This window comes from Ochotona princeps, chromosome 6 (genome assembly GCF_030435755.1).
Source record: "Ochotona princeps isolate mOchPri1 chromosome 6, mOchPri1.hap1, whole genome shotgun sequence".
Taxonomy (NCBI): domain Eukaryota; kingdom Metazoa; phylum Chordata; class Mammalia; order Lagomorpha; family Ochotonidae; genus Ochotona; species Ochotona princeps.
This window is the reverse complement of record NC_080837.1, coordinates 56,634,680-56,650,304: the sequence shown is the minus strand read 5'-3', so window position 1 is coordinate 56,650,304 and position 15,625 is coordinate 56,634,680. Positions and strand designations below refer to the sequence as shown.

The 15,625-nt window shown below is 46.8% G+C and overlaps 2 protein-coding genes across 3 annotated transcripts in view; one reads left to right on the top strand and one right to left on the bottom strand.

Moving 5' to 3' along the window:
- PRORP (protein only RNase P catalytic subunit) overlaps positions 1 to 9,050 on the bottom strand; it is a 150,091-nt gene extending 141,041 nt beyond the window's left edge. The window contains exons 1-4 of one of the 2 annotated variants that reach the window (XM_058666338.1): positions 8,841 to 9,050; positions 7,336 to 8,569; positions 5,187 to 5,234; positions 3,316 to 3,448 (exon numbers count right to left, since the gene is read on the bottom strand). In XM_058666338.1, coding sequence (XP_058522321.1) covers positions 3,316 to 3,448; positions 5,187 to 5,234; positions 7,336 to 8,318 — 1,164 coding nt within the window. In that variant the 5' untranslated portion in view covers positions 8,319 to 8,569; positions 8,841 to 9,050. The remainder of the gene's footprint in view (positions 1 to 3,315; positions 3,449 to 5,186; positions 5,235 to 7,335; positions 8,570 to 8,840) is intronic. The other variant, XM_004584757.3, reaches the window with a different exon arrangement.
- Positions 9,051 to 9,085: 35 nt separating this feature from the next.
- The window catches only part of PPP2R3C (protein phosphatase 2 regulatory subunit B''gamma), a 29,429-nt gene continuing 22,889 nt past the window's right edge, over positions 9,086 to 15,625 (top strand). The window contains exons 1-2 of the mRNA XM_004584756.4: positions 9,086 to 9,548; positions 13,048 to 13,175. Coding sequence (XP_004584813.2) covers positions 9,491 to 9,548; positions 13,048 to 13,175 — 186 coding nt within the window. The 5' untranslated portion in view covers positions 9,086 to 9,490. The remainder of the gene's footprint in view (positions 9,549 to 13,047; positions 13,176 to 15,625) is intronic.

The window sequence follows — 15,625 nt, the reverse complement described above, 5'->3', positions numbered from 1 at the left end:
TGAACTCAGCAAGATTCACGTCTACCGGAAACGTTAGCAAAGCAACCTCATTCAGAAACAAAGCTTTGAGTATGTCACAAGCTGAGATGAGGTCCTGTCAGCTAAAGGTGGGCCCCCAATTCAATGACCAGGGTTTTTACTAAGAAGAACAGACACCATCCGGGGACACACACATACATGGAGAAAACCGTGTGGACACAAAGGCAGATAACGGAATGAAGCGGCTAAAACCCAAGGACTGGCAACAAGTGCCCGCAGCCAGGGGCTTCAGAAGCTGGCAACGGGAAGGACGCACGCTCTCCGGGGCGTCAAGAGGACGGCCCACCAACAGCAGAGGTGTCAGAAGGCCGTCCATCAGGCACCAAGGGTGTGAGAATTTTTCAGGATGGCCTGAAGAATGAAGAAGTTCTTGTGTAAAAATGTTCTTAGGAGGAGCCCGGCGGCGTGGCCTAGTAGCTAAAGTCCTCTCCTTGAAAGCCCCGGGATCCCATATGGGCGCCGGTTCTAATCCTGGAAGCTCTACTTCCCATCCAGCTCCCTGCTTGTGGCCTGGGAAAGCAGTCGAGGACGGCCCAATGCATTGGGACCCTGCTCCCCCGTGGGAGACCTGGAAGAGGTTCCTGGTTCCCGGCTTCGGATCGGCGCGCATCAGCCCGTTGCGGCTCACTTAGGGGGTGAATCATCAGACGGAAGATCTTCCTCTCTGTCTCTCCTCCTCTCTGTATATCTGGCTGTAATAAAATGAATAAATCTTTAAAAAAAAATGTTCTTAGGAGCTTTATTTGTAGTGGCCACAAAGTAGACATAACCCAAACGGGCATCTCCAAATGAATGGATCTGTAAACTGTGATATATCCACACAATGAAATATTCCTTAGTAGTAAAAATGAATGAATGACTCAGACACCAAATTAAAAATTAGGCTCAGTCAAGGAAGTCAGAACCACTCCTCTGCCTAAAAAAAAAAAAGGATATACTGTATGCTGCATAGTGGCTGCCTGAGAATGGTAGCAAAAGAGTGATTACAAAATGGCAAAGGAAACTTTTGGGGTGCAGTGATTATCTTGGCTGCAATGACATTTCCTGAGAGAAAGAACTGGCATGTGTCAAAATTCACAAAGTTAAACACGAAAGTTAAAAACGAGATATATGCAGTTTATCATATGCAAAATGCACTTCAGTAAACATGTTTAAGGAACAGGCATCACGGAGCGGTGGGGGTGGGGTAAGCCCCTGCTTGAGGACCTGCAGCACATTTCCGAGTGCTGGCTTCCACCCTGGCTATCTTACACTGGGTCCAGTTTCCTGCTAACGTGCCTGGGAGGGTAACAACTGATGCCCAAGTCCTTGGGTCCCTGGTCACTTCCACAGCAAGCCCAGATGGACTTCCTGGTTTCAGCCTGGTTCAGGCCGGGCTGCTGCACCTACGTGGGGAGTGAATCAGAAGATGGGCCATGTCTCTATGTCCCTCCCTCTCTCTGCCACTCTGCATTTAAAAACAAACATAAATCCCTCTTTTATATGAAGAATGACACAGGAGGAGAGGAAGGGAAAGGGAGGGGAGAAAGGAAGAAAGAGAGAGAGAGGGCAAAAGGGAGGGAGAAGGATCTCCTATTTCCTTGGTTCCTTCCCCAAATGACTGCAACAGTCAGGCTTGGTTTAGACCCAAGCCAAGAGCCAGGGTCTCTCTCCTGGATTCCGTCCTGGGGCCATCCTCTACTGCCTTCCCTGGCACGTTAGCAGGTAACGAAGGAGGCAGCAGAGCAGCTGGAACTCAGAGGGCCACTCTGATCTGAGACGTCAGAGTCCCAAGTGGTGGTGTAACCAGCTGTGTCACAATGCCAGCCCCCAAGGACTAATCGCAAACCAACACGTATCTGGGGTGGCATCCAGGTATTAGGCATTCTTTTTCTTTTTCTTTTTTTTTGAAGATTTATTTATTTTATTGGAAAGGCAGATATACAGAGAGGAGGAGAGACAGAGAGGAAGAGCTTCCATCTTATGATTCACTCCCCAAGTGACCGCAATGGCTGGAACTGAGCCAATCTGAAGCCAGGAGCCAGGAACTTCTTCCAGGTCTCCCACACGGGTGCAGGAACCCAAGGCCTTGGGCCATCCTCAACAGCTTTCCCAGGTCACAAGCAGGAAGCTGGATGGGAAGCAGGGCTGCTGGGATTAGAACCGGCGCCCATATGGGATCCTGGCGTGATCAAGGTGAGGACTTTAGCCACCAGGTTATCGTGCCGGGTCCTAGGTATTACTAATTTTTTAAAAAGTTTTTTTTCTGTATTTGAAAGGCAGACTCTGAAAGACAAAGACACTTATATGTTCCCCATATAAAATGATTTTAAATGCTGAATACAAGATAGTTCCAGTATGTATGAGGGCACTTTCAAAAATTCATGAAGAGGCTCCAGTGTAATTGCACAATGCTGAATCCTCACCTTGCAAGTGCCAGGATTCCATATGGACGCCGGTTCTAATCCCAGCGGCCCCACTTCTCATCCAGCTCCCTGCTTGTGGCCTGGGAAAGCAACGAAGGATGGTCCAAAGCTTGGACCCTGCACCTGCATGGGAGACCCAGAAGAACCTCCTGCCTTCTGGCTTTGGATCAGCTAAGCTGCAGCCGTTGTGGCCATCTGGGAAGTGAACCAGCAGATGGAACATCTTTCAATTTCTCTTTCTCTCTTTAAATCTGATCTGCCTTTCCAATAAAAAAAAAAAATCTTAAAAAAAAAAAAGCTCATAAAAAAATGATGTTTCAAAATATACTTACTTCTGTGTAAAATTTTGAAATCCATGCAGTCTAGGGGTTTTCAAAAGCTTTGTAGGAAAATCCATATTAAGAAAAAACTATGCATGAATTTCAAAACTGAAGAAAACAAAATTCTGGGGTTGTGTGTTGTGGCACAGTACGTTAAGCTGCCATTAGAACTGTTCACATCCCATTAGAGACTACAGGGTCGAGTCCTGGCTACTTCACTCTGACCCAGCTTCCTGCTAACTTTCCCGAGAAGCAACAGACAAGGTCTCAAGTGCTTGGACCTCCTTTACTTCCACAGGAAACCAAGTTGGAGTTCCAATCGCTTGACTCCAGCCTTGCCCAGAACTGGCTATGGTGGGCATTTGGGGAACGATCCAAAAAGATGAAGATTTATTCTCAATCTTTCTCTCCCTCACACACACACATGCGCACTCACTCATTCTGCATACTGGCTACGGCACAGAAAGCCTGAAATATTATCTGATCTTTATCTTGCCAATCCTTGTTCTAGACGAACAATCCAAGAACGCAACAACACATGCCGAACTCACCTGAGGGGTCGTCTTTTTGTACTGGTCGCCTCCGTCTATCACATCCTTCATGATTTTTTCCTTGAGAAATTCATACTCATCTGCACTCAGGTGAATAGACTCGAGGCCGGTTCCACAGGCCGAACACTGACCACTGCAAACCACAATTGTGTTACATCAAATAAAGTAGTGGAAAAGAACTTTTTCTAAAATGAATAACCCCAGACATGGGGAAATTAAAAAAAAAAATCATCAAAAGAAAAGGGCCCAGTGCCGTGGACTAGTAGCTAACGTAACATGCCAGGATCCCATATGGGCACTGGTTCTAATCTTAAAAGCTCTACTTCCCGTCCAGTTCCCTGTCTAGGTCATGGGAAAGAAGTCGAGGACAGCCCAAAGCCTTGGGTCCCTGCACCTGCCTGGGAGACCCAGAAGAAGCTCCAGGCTCCTGGCTTCTGATTGGCTCAGCTCCAGTTGTTGTGGTCACTTGGAGAGTGATCCAACAGATGGAAGATCTTTCTCTCCGTATCTCCTTTCTGTAAACCTGATTTGCATTTCCAAAAAAAAAAATTAATAATGAAAAAAAAAAAAAACAGGATCTGGCATGGTAGTCTAGTGGCTAAAGTCCTCTCCTTGCATGCACCAGGATCCCATATGGGCGCCGGTTTCTTTCCTGGCTGCTCTACTTCCCATCCAGCTCCCTGCTTCTGGCCTGGGAAAACAGTCAAGGAAAACCGAGGAACCTGCACCCAAGTGGGAGACCCCAAGAAAGCTCCTGGCTCCTAACTTTGGATCAGCTCAGCTCTGGCCACTGAGGCTATTTCAGGAGTGAGGCAGAAGATGGAAGAGCTATCTTTCTCTCTTCTTTGTAAATCTGTCTTTCTAGTCAAAATAAATAAATCTTGAGAAAAAAAAACTAAATCAACAGAAGGGAGCTCTATCAGTCTCTTTCTCTCTGTCTCTCTCTCTGTCTCTCTCTCTCTCTGCCTCTCCAATCAATAAGGATTTTTTTTTTAAAGATTTATTCATTTTTTATTACAGCCAGATATACAGAGAGGAGGAGAGACAGAGAGGAAGATCTTCCATCCGATGTTTCACTCCCCAAGTGAGCCACAACGGCCGGTGCACGCCGATCCGAAGCCAGGAACCAGGAACCTCTTCCGGGTCTCCCACACGGGTGCAGGGTCCCAAAGCATTGGGCCATCCTCGACTGCTTTCCCAGGCCACAAGCAGGGAGCTAGATGGGAAGTGGAGCTGCTGGGATCAGAACCGGTGCCCATATGGGATCCTGGGACAATCAAGGCGAGGACTTTAGCTGCTAGGCCACGCCGCCGGGCCCTCTTAGTTTACTTTTTAAAAAAACATCCTTCTTGGGGCCTGGCCCAATGCTTTGGGACCCTGCACCCGTGTGGGAGACCTGGAGGAGGTTCCTGGCTCCTGGCTTCGGATCGGCGCGCACCGGCCGTTGCGGCTCACTTGGGGAGTGAATCATCGGACGGAAGATTTTCCTCTCTGTATATCTGACTTTGTAATAAAATAAATAAATCTTTAAAAAAAAAGTAAACCAAGAGCTGGTACTGTGGCATAGTTGGTGAAGCTACTGCCCCTGTGACCAGCATCCCACAGACACACCAGTTTGATTTCCTGCTGCTCTGCTTCTGATTCAGCTCCCTTCTGGATCGGGAAAGCAAATCATGACACCAAGTCTTTGGGTCCCTGAATCCAAGTGGGAAACCTGGAAGAGACTCCTGGCTCCCGAATGGCCTGGCTGCCACGGTTGTGGTTGGTTGAGGAGTGAACCAGAGTACAGAAAATCTGTTTCTCTCCCTCTGTAACTCTATATTTCAAATGCATAAATATTTAAAACAAGCAAACAAGATACTGCTGTTTACCTTTTCTGGACTGCAGTGAATTGTCCTTTCCATCGTTTTCCAGGAACACTACAAAAGAGATCAGAAACCCCATCAGACAGCGTAGCTAGTCATTCTGGAAGCAAGAATTACAGGAACAGCTCCCCTTCCATGAGGGAGCTGAGCGGCAGATGGGACCCTACTTTGAATTTCTTTCTCTGTCACCTGACCCTCATCTTCTCCAATCGCCTTCACTACACTTGTACAGAAAGATGACCTTAGTAACATAATCTTTAAACCGAAGCCAACTCTTTCTACATGAAACTTCTAATCAGACAAAAAAGAAAGAAACTTCTAAGGATGGCTTTTAGAGTAATTTCTCTCTTCTTGTACCATCTTAACCACTACTGTCATAGAAATGTCTGGTATGTTTTTCTAATTGGGTTAGAAAGGTAACCTTAATAGATCTTAATAGATCTAATAGATTCCTATTGCATTAAAAACTGCTAACTTGGGTCTGGCATGGTAGCCTAAAGGCTAAAGTCCTCACCATGTTCCGGGATCCCATTTGGGTGCCAATTCACATCCTGGCTGCTCCACTTCTCTTCCAGCTTCCTGCTTATGGCCTGGGAAAGCAGTAGAATACGGCCCAAAACCTTGGGACCCTGCACCCGCGTGGGAGATGCTGAAGAAGTTCCTGGTTACTGGGTTTCAGATCAGCTCAGCTCTGGCCATTACAGCCACCCGGACAGTCAACCAGCGGATGTAAGATCTTTCTCTCTCTCTCTGTAAAGTTGACTTTTCAATAAAAGTAAGTAAATCTTTTTTTTTTTTTTTTTTTAATTGGAAAGTCAGATACACAGAGAGAAGGAGAGACAGAGAGGAAGATCTTTCATCCATTCATTCACTCCCCAAGTGACTGCAACTGCTGGAGCTGAGCCAATCCGACTGAAGTCAGGAGCCAGGAGCCAGAAGGCTTTCCAGGTGTCCCATGCAAGTGCAGGGTCCCCAGGCTTTGGGCTGTCCTTGACTGCTTTCCTAGGCCACAGGCAGAGAGCTGGATGGGAAGCAGGGCTGTCAGGACACAAACCGGTGCCCATATGGGATCCCGGTGCATGCAAGACAAGGATTTAGCCACTAGGGTACCACATTGGTCCCAAAAGTAAATAAACCTTTAAAAAAAACTGCTAACTTATTTGTTCATTAATTCATCCTTTCTTCTTTCCTCAGGTACACACAAATGTTGCCATCACTTCCCATTGCAAAATAGTGACAAAGAAATGAGAATAAGATTGAAGCACCAGTAGGTGTGTAATCAGTTACCCGGATAAAAGCAAAAGAAAACCAAAAGAGGCAACTTTGTAAAGAAAGCAACTGCACAATGGGATAATCCAAAACAAACTGAAAGGATCAGATTGTCTACTTTGATGTTTGCACATCATATTTGATTATGACGCATATCCACTCCAGTTACCTAAATTGATTAAACACAGAGATCAGACAGAATAAATATAGGGAATAAAAGAAAATAGGGATAAACATATCCTGATCATCAGATCTCCAAATTTCTGAAAACACTAATGTGGCCCAAGAAAGCTCCATGCAAACTCAAGTCCTGTCCTTCTATTATGAGCTCTGGCCAAAAGCAAACTTTCTAAACCTTACCATGAATAGATGCCTCAGAAAACCAAACTATGGATTCCAAGGGAGGCATTCTAGCACAGCACCTGCAGCCCGCGCCCGCAGCTCCCATCACAGTGCCCGGGCTCAGTCCCGGCTAGGACTCCATCCCAGCTGCCTGCTAATGCACCCCTGGGAGGCAGCAGGTGATGGCTCAAGTACTTGGTTCTCTGACACCCAAGTGGGAGACCAGGGTTGATTTCCCAGCTATGGCTTCAGCCTGGGCCTACAGTAGCTGTTTGGGTAGCAAACTAGTAGATGTGAGACAGCAAAAAAATATACAAGTGCTCTGTGATTTTTTTTTTTAATGGGATAGATGGAGACAAACACAAATCATTTGCTAGCTGTTTTTGAAAAGAGAGAAAATGTTCTCTTAACAGGAAAATAAAACCTAAGGCAGAAATGAAATGATTCTCAGCAAGTAACTCACACATACACACACACACACACACACACACACACAAGACCACATACAGTTAGTAAAATAAAAACCTAGGAAAGCCAAAATTACCTCTCAAACCATGCTTTGATGCTATGGGCAAAGGACTCCCCAGGATATAGCTGATTATTTCTTAGATACAAAAGAAGGTCTAGCAGTTTTTTTGAATAGTGACCATCCTTTCCGTCTCTGCCAAAATCAAAGAAGGCCTTTAACGTTTCCAACATAGGACTAACATCATGAGCCAACAACTCCTCAAACAAATTCCAAGCTGTAGTCGCGTCTTGATGAAGGAGGGCGCCCTGGATACAGTCATCATAGTTCTTTTTGGAAGGGACCATGACTTTCTTCATGTCTTCTAACAGCAGGAAGGCCTCGCGCCACCTGTCGGAGGGCATCAATCCGCGGATGAGGAGGCTGTAAGCCCCGGATTCTAAAGTCTTGTATCTGGTTTTCATGATTTCATAGACATCAATAACTTCCGAGGTCTGCTGATGGAAGACACAGAGATACAAGTATTTCACCAGTATATCATAGCCTACGATACCGTTGTTTCTGGCCGCCACCCAGGCCAGTAGAGACTTAGCTACATCTATAGAGCTATGGCAATGAGCCATCTGTGAACTGATCCAATGTTCGAAACTGGCCTTTCCTTTGAAGTCCTCCTTAAGCTTATCCCATTCCTCTGAATTCAAAGGTCTTGTGGGCAGCTGAAAGGTGTTCTTTGCAGGAGGCCGGGCGCGGTCCTTACTTTGTGGATTCATCTGTGATCTCTTCTTAGCTGCCCCAGCTGCGAAGAGATGAGATGATTCGAATGGAGTGTGCTTATGAGCTCGCTCCTCTGCTTTCCTGAGACAGCGGGCCTTGGCAGTCAGCAGGTCCCTTGCTTTGGCATTTTGAGGTGACACTGTTTTAAGAGAAAACCATCTCTGCGGCTTCCAGATGCAGTTTGTGAGAAACAGAGCCGTGTAAGAACGCCTTGGGCCTCGCCCCAGGTATGGGCTGCTGTTCCAAAGCTTAGGAAAGCTTCGAAGAGCAGACATACAGATCGTCATGGTGCAATGGAACCAGACGGGCAGAGGGTCCCAACCCCTCTACTTCCACCGCAAATCCCAGGAGGAACTGAGCAGGTTGAAGGTGACGTGCAACGTTTTATTTAAGGGAGATTTTTTTTTCTTCCTTACATACAAATCACGGTTCTGCTCTTAAGGTTACAGAATAGCGACGAAGGCAAGCCAGTCCCCTCCACCAACACCCTCAGCCCGGGAACACGGCGGGGAGCTTCCCGTCAACCCAGTCCGTGAATCTGAGGAAAAAGCACAAGGAGGAACAACAGTGTGTTGAAAAACGGGCAAGAGCCTATGGGAGCCTTGCTGACAAAGCGGCATAAAGTTAAAACCGTGGCCAGACACCTCCAACTCCACCTCCAGCAGCAGTAATTAGAGCGCCCGAGGTCTACGGGCTCTCGCCCTGCCCAACAACTCGCGCCATGTAGCAAGAGCCTCAGATGAGGGGCGCGGGGGAAAGGAGTCAGCCAACATGCCAGCTGCAGGGACAGCACCAACTTCACGGTGTACCTGTCGCGGATGAAGGAAGTTCACCTGCTTGCCCAACTCACCACAGCCCTCATGCTTTAGTCCGCCACAGACGCGATGGAGACTACAACGTCCACAATGCACCGCGTCGGCTTGGGCCCTCAAGGCCTGACTGAATTGGACGCCCGCGCTTCTGCCGGATCTGGCCGGGAGGAAGCAGGGAAACCTGCAGCGGTACAAGTGGGGATACGACGACTGCTGAGGCGTCTACGACCATTCAGGGGCCCTTCAGGGCCTCAAGATCGATTAAAACATAGTGAAGGAAAGTGCCGGAAACGGCCGTGAAAGCCTGCGTCACGTGGTGCATATGCGCCAAAGACCCACGGTGAATAAAAACGCGGGCTTCCTTATCCTGGCCTTTAAATTCGAGCTTAGGAACTTGGGGGGCCTTCTTAAAGGCCACTTTCCATTTCTTTAACGTCTGCCTTTCCCGGATACCGAGATCACCGCACGTCGCGACCGCCACGACCACCATTTCCGCTTCTCTTGCCACGATTTCCGCCCGTGTCCAAGATGGCGGTTGGGTGGCCTTCCCTGCCTGACGGAGCTGGACGGCGTCTGACGTCAGCACTGGCAGGGGGTGGAGCTGTTAATAGCCAGCAAATGCAGAAGCCGCTTCTCGGGAGTCAGCCATGGACTGGAAAGAAATCCTTCGTCGGCGGTTAGCGACGCCCAACACCGGTCCAAACAGTGAGTTGGGAGGGACAGCGGGTCGGCGCGGCGGTGCGAGGGTGGGGAGGCTGGTGGATGGAGAGGAGGGGCCAGCGGGACCGCACTTTCCGCCGGTGCTGTCTCCCAACCCTGGAGGCGGGGCCGTGTGTGTGTGAGGGATCCGGAGGGATTTCACCCAAACTTGGTTGGGGAACGATCTCCAGAACCTTAGCCTTAGCACCTGCTCACAAGGTTTGGCTCTAGACTGGCGAGCCGTGACTTAGAACACTGACTCCGACGACTCTCTGACCCCAGCAAGAAAATTCAGTGGTCCTGCCGCCTTCCTACTGTCCCACTTCCCTTCCCTCCTTTCATTTGAGGTGTCACAATCTGTTTTTCCTTGTCCCTTTTCGCTCTTGCTTGTTAGCCAACCTGGCTGAATCTTCCTTCTGCTGTGCTGTACGCTTTGAGCAGATGAGAGTGGCTGGAGAAAAATAGAACTGGAGTGAGCTGTCTCACTTTGAGTTCAGATCCGTTAACCTAGAGTCGATGTTTCAGGCACCTCTGCTGGATGTCCCAGGACATTGACGCTAATACCCTGGGTTCTTCTCATCTCCCAAACCTCATTCTGTCCTACCCCCTGCTGACCGTCAGCTGATGAAGTTGTATTTTAATGTATATCTCAATAAAGTTTCCCGCCCCCCCCCCAAGCGGGAAAGCAGATTTACAGAGAGGAGAGACAGAGATCTTCCATCTGCTGGTTCAGCTTCTAAATGGGCACAATGGCTGGAGTTGAGCCGATCCAAACCAGGAGCCAGGAGTTTCTTCCTGGTCTCTCACAAGGCATAGGGTCCCAAGGACTTGGACCATCCTCTGCTGCTTTCCCAGGCCATAACCACGGAGCTGGGATGGGAAGTGGAGCAGCTGGGACACAAACTTGAACCTATATGGGATGCTGGCGCTTGGAGATGAAGGATTGGCGAGCTGAGCTATAGTGCTGGCTCCAGAGTATCTCCTTGACAAAGGAAAAACACACTTACCCTGTTTGCCATTTCTCACCATTGGTACACAACCACACAACCACTCTGTTCTTTCACAGAAATTTATTACATGTCTGGAATGTGCCAAGTACTGCTAGGTAGCAGCACTGTTGTTGTAGAACCTAACACTTCCATGTGAGAGATGAAAAACGGAAAGGTTGCACAGCTCCTCTTTAAGCTTCCCTCACCTGAGTACTGAATCCCATCCTTCCTGCTAGATCCCATTTTTTTCCTACTTGAAGATGTTGCCTTACAATTGCCCCCTCCCTGCAGCATCAGCATTACTTTGTCATGCTCTTCTATAAGCAGACATGCTGGGTCTTCTCCATGTTGAAAACCTCTCTAGATTAAATATCCACATTTAACTATGCTATGTTTTTCTTTTCTGGTGTGTGTTTGTTATTTAGGATTTATTTATTTGGGCCCGGCGCAATAGCCTAGTTGCTTTGCACCTGTTGGGATCCCATATGGGTGCTGGTTTGTGTCCCGGCTGTTTCACTTCCCGTCTCCCAGCTCCCTGCTTCGTGGCCTGGGAGAGCAGTAGAAGATGGCCCAGAGCCTTAGGACTCTGCACCCATGTGAGAGACCTGGAAGAAGCTCCTGACTCCTGGCTTCAGATCGACTCAGCTCCAGCCATTGTGGCCACTTGGGAGTGAATCAACAGATAGATCTTTCTCTCTGTCTCTCCTCTCTGTTAAATCTGCCTTTCCAATAAAAATAAATCTTTTTTAAAAAGGCAGAGAGAGAGAAAATCTTCTATACCTTGGTTCACTCTCCAGATGGCTGCAACAGGTGGGACTGGGCCAGGCCAGAGGTAGGAGTTTCATCTGGGTAACCCAGATGGGTTTGTTGGACCAAGGACTTGGGCTATCTGCTACTGCTTTCCCGGGGATATTAACAGGGAGCTGCCAGGACTCCAACTGGCACCCGTGTGGGATACAGCGTCACAGGCAGCTTTACCTGCCATGCCATGATGCTGGTTCAGCCATGTTTTTCTGTTCCCCTTATAGCCAAATTAATAGAAGAGTTACTGATGAAATCTGTACTCGGCTCTATTTCTTGGTTTTGGGAGTTACCAAGAATTCCTGGCTTCTATACTGTTAAATCCAGTAGTGATTAGTCCTCATTTTACTTGCAATTTTTTTTTTCAATTTTCTCCAACTGCCCTGAGACATAGTAAAGAAATCAAATTACAGGTTTGGTCCAAGTTTAAGTATTAACATGGCAGACTCAGCAAGACACAAAAGGAGTTCTGGAACAACTACAGTCTTACTGAGAAGGAAATGAAACCAAAAAGAGGAAAATCAACTTTTGAGAAAACAGAACATAGAACTAAAGCTCTCCATGCAGGTGAAATGCATATGTTAAGGCAGTAAGAATTAGAATGACCATGAATGGTAATCTGAGAGTTATACAACTTGAGAGTTTTCAGATTTCAGAAGAGGAGCAGAGAGGCCAGCGTTAGGCGGAGCTCCAGCCTAGCTCAGACCACGCTGTTGTGACCCTTGGAGGAGTGGACAGATGGCAAAGGTGTCTCTCTCTCTGCCTCCCTGTTGCTTTGTCTTTCAACTAGTTAAACAAATCTTTAATGTAAAAAAAAACAAAGGAAAGAAAAAAGTCTAAGAGCTTGGCATAGGACTGGTTTTCAGTGAGCAGAGGTGAAAGCCTTTAGGTTCACAAAAGTCACAGTCACTTGCATAAATGCAGGACGCTGTGGGACCAGACGCCATGTTTCAGTCCCCGTGGTCCACGTGCTCGGGAGGGGGTCTGACTGAGGCAGCGGCATGCCCCCGGAGGCAGGTCAGAGAGAACGAGGTCCCTGAGCGGTGAACTTCACATTAATGAGTTTTACCTTAGGAATAGTGATGGTGAGCTAGAACCCCAGAAGCCCTTGGCGGGGCATGTTTTGTCCTCCGCTCAAGCAGCACATTTTGATCGAATCACTTAGAGTGTTCCAGAAGTCTGAAATGAGAGATGAGTGTTAATGATAGACAGAGGTGGAAGAGAAGGCTTTTTTTTTTTCTTTTAAAATTTTGTTTTATTGATTTAAAGGGAAAGATATCTTCCATTTACTGTTTCCCCAAAGGGCTGCAGTGGCCCAAGCCAGGAGCCAAGAGTGTCAACCAGGCCTCCCATGTGTGTGCAGGGACCCAGAGACCTGGGCGACCTTTCATTGCTTTCCCAGGTACATTAGCAGGGAGCAGGATCCAAGTGGAGCTGCCAGGATTTGAGGTGTTGCCCATGTGAGATACTGATTTTGCCAGCAGTGGCTTTACACACTGTGCGCTATGCCATAACGCCCACCCCAGAGCAGGGTATGCTAAGAATGATTGTGGGTGTAGGGAAGGCTATTAGAGTGGAAGGTGTGTGTTCATTCTAAGCACAATAATGAGGCCTCATTGGCATTTCAATGATTTTAAATAAACTGTAGCATATAGGACAACCTGAGAAACACTACTTTGAAAATATGTTTTCCCCTTAATCTATTTTGTTACCAGGGAAAAAAAGTGAACAAGAATTAAAAGATGAAGAAATGGATTTGTTTACCAAATACTACTCAGAATGGAAAGGAGCTGGAAAAAACACAAATGAATTCTATAAGATCATTCCTCGGTTTTATTACAGGGTAAGTGAGATAGCTAAGCACACGTTTTTCAGAGTTTATGAGTAAAATTAATTTGGAAAGTGGGGCCAGGATTTCATGTTTTAAAAATAGAGTGTGGTATTTGTAAGTTTGTGCACCATTTTATTCTGGTTGATTTTATCCCTCTTACCAAACAGTTTAAGCCCAATGAGTCTGTATAAATTGGTGTAAGAAAACAAAGGTATTCCTTGTCCATTAAAAAAAATAAAGCAGGCTTTTCCTTTATCTTTTTTATTACCCAGGAGTAGAGTGTTGTATTATTTTGTTATGTACAACACTGTTATAGGGTGTAAAGATTTTGCTCTAAGTCTTGAAAAATAAATTGAATATGGAAAGCTTAGAGATTCACTTAATTATGTATTTCCTTGTGCCAAAACTGTAAAGAAGTCTTTAAAGGAAATTATAGACAATACAGTAAGTCTGTAAGAAGCTATTTACACCCGACAATAAAACCTACTAAAAGGAATAAGACCTATCTAATATTCTGTAAAATGTAACCACTATAGAAAAGTTCTTTTGGGAGCTGGTGTCATGACTTAATAGGTTAAGCCTCTGCCTGAGGCACCAGCATCCCACCTGGGTGCTGGTTGGACAGCTCCCTGCTGATGTGCCTGGAAACACAGTGAAACCTTCGATCTGCTGGTTCACTCCCCAAATGGCTGCAATCCAGAGCTGAGCTGCTTCGGGGTCTCGCACGTGGGTGGAGGCTCATCCTCCATTGCTTTCCAAGGCCGTAAGTAGGGAGCTGGATGGGAGTGTGGCAGCTAGGACGCAAACTGGAGCCCATTTGGGATGCTATTGCTTGAAGGTGGAGGATTACATTAGCTTATTGTTAAGCCACAGCCCCAGCTCCAAAAGCAAATAAGTCTTTAAAAAGAAAAAGAAAGAAAACAAAAAGTTACCATCTTGGTTGGATGTCTCTTGAATCTATTTTTTTTTTTTTTTTTTTTGAAGATTTTACTTATTTGAAGGATAGGGTAACAGAGAGGGAGAGACAGAGGTGTTCCATTCTTTGGTTTACTCCCCAAATGCCCACAACAGCCAGGGTCAGGCCATACCAAAGCAGGTAGCCAGGAACGTCATCTGTGTCTCCCATGTGGATGACAAAACCCAACCACTGGAGCCGTCACCTGCTGCCTCCAGGTGCATTAACTAGACTGCAAGTAAAGGAATAGGAGTATTCAAAGGACGTTGCACCACAACACCATTTTCTGTTACTTTCTGAACTCACTCATATGAATGTGTGAGTTATCCATGTAGTGAGAGTTCTTTGAAAGTGCTTTTTTTTTTTTTTTTAAAGGATTTAGCTATTTAAAAGGCAGAGAGTTATAGAGGACAAGATATTTCATCTGCTGATTCACTCCCTGGTGGCTGCAATGGCCAGGCTGGGTCAGCCTGCAGCCAGGAGCCAGGAATCCCAGCCAAGAGTAGCACTGCTTTGCCAGACGCGTTAGCAGACAGCTGGATTGAAGTGGAGCAGCACCACAATGGCGGGCCCTCATGAGCAGTTTTAGTTGAAATCCTGCTGTAATACTATGTATGCTTCACAGTCTGTTCAGAATTAAATAACTAATCTTCATTGTGAAAAAAAAAAGAAACAGTACAGCTAAGCCAGACAGTATTTTCCCATAAAATTACTCACAGATGTAGAAAAAATTTTTACGTGAATCATTCTGCATATTTTTGTAGACATGTATGTGTGTGTGTTTAGCAAAAACAAGATTACATCATGGATATTTTTCCCACACTCTGTACCTCACATTCTTGAATGGACGGAATGTTTTTGATAATTTACAGGGGAGGGAAGGAAACTGACTTTTTTGGAGTGCCTAAACACTTCAGCGTCCTCTTTATCTATTGTCTCATATAATCTGGATTATCAAGGAATGCTTTACTCAGAAATAAGTTCTTCCTTCGGGAGCAATTATCTTTTTTTTAAGATTTATTTATTTTTTATTGCAAAGTCAGATATACAGAGAGGAGGAGAAACAGAGAGGAAGATCTTCCATCCGATGATTCACTCCCCAAGTGACTGCAACAGCTGGTGCTGTGCCAATCCGAAGCCAGGAACCTCCTCCCGGTCTCCCACACAGGTGCAAGGTCCCAAGGCTTTGAGCTGTCCTCGACTGCTTTCCCAGGCCACAAGCAGGGAGCTGAATGGGAAGCTGGGCTGCCAGGATTAGAACCGGTGCCCATATGGGATCCCGGGGCGTTCAAGGCAAGCACTTTAGCCACTAGGCCACTGTGCCAGGCCCAGGAGCAATGATCTTAGCCCCACACCTGACCCCTGGCCCAGACATGCGCATACTCCCAGACAAAGCCCTCGCCTTCCTCATCTGGTTCGTGAGGGGGTCCCCTTTCTCCTGTCTCCTCTCTCTCTGTGACCACTTCCAGATCCTTTCCGCTGTCCTGCCTGCAGCCACGCATCTGCG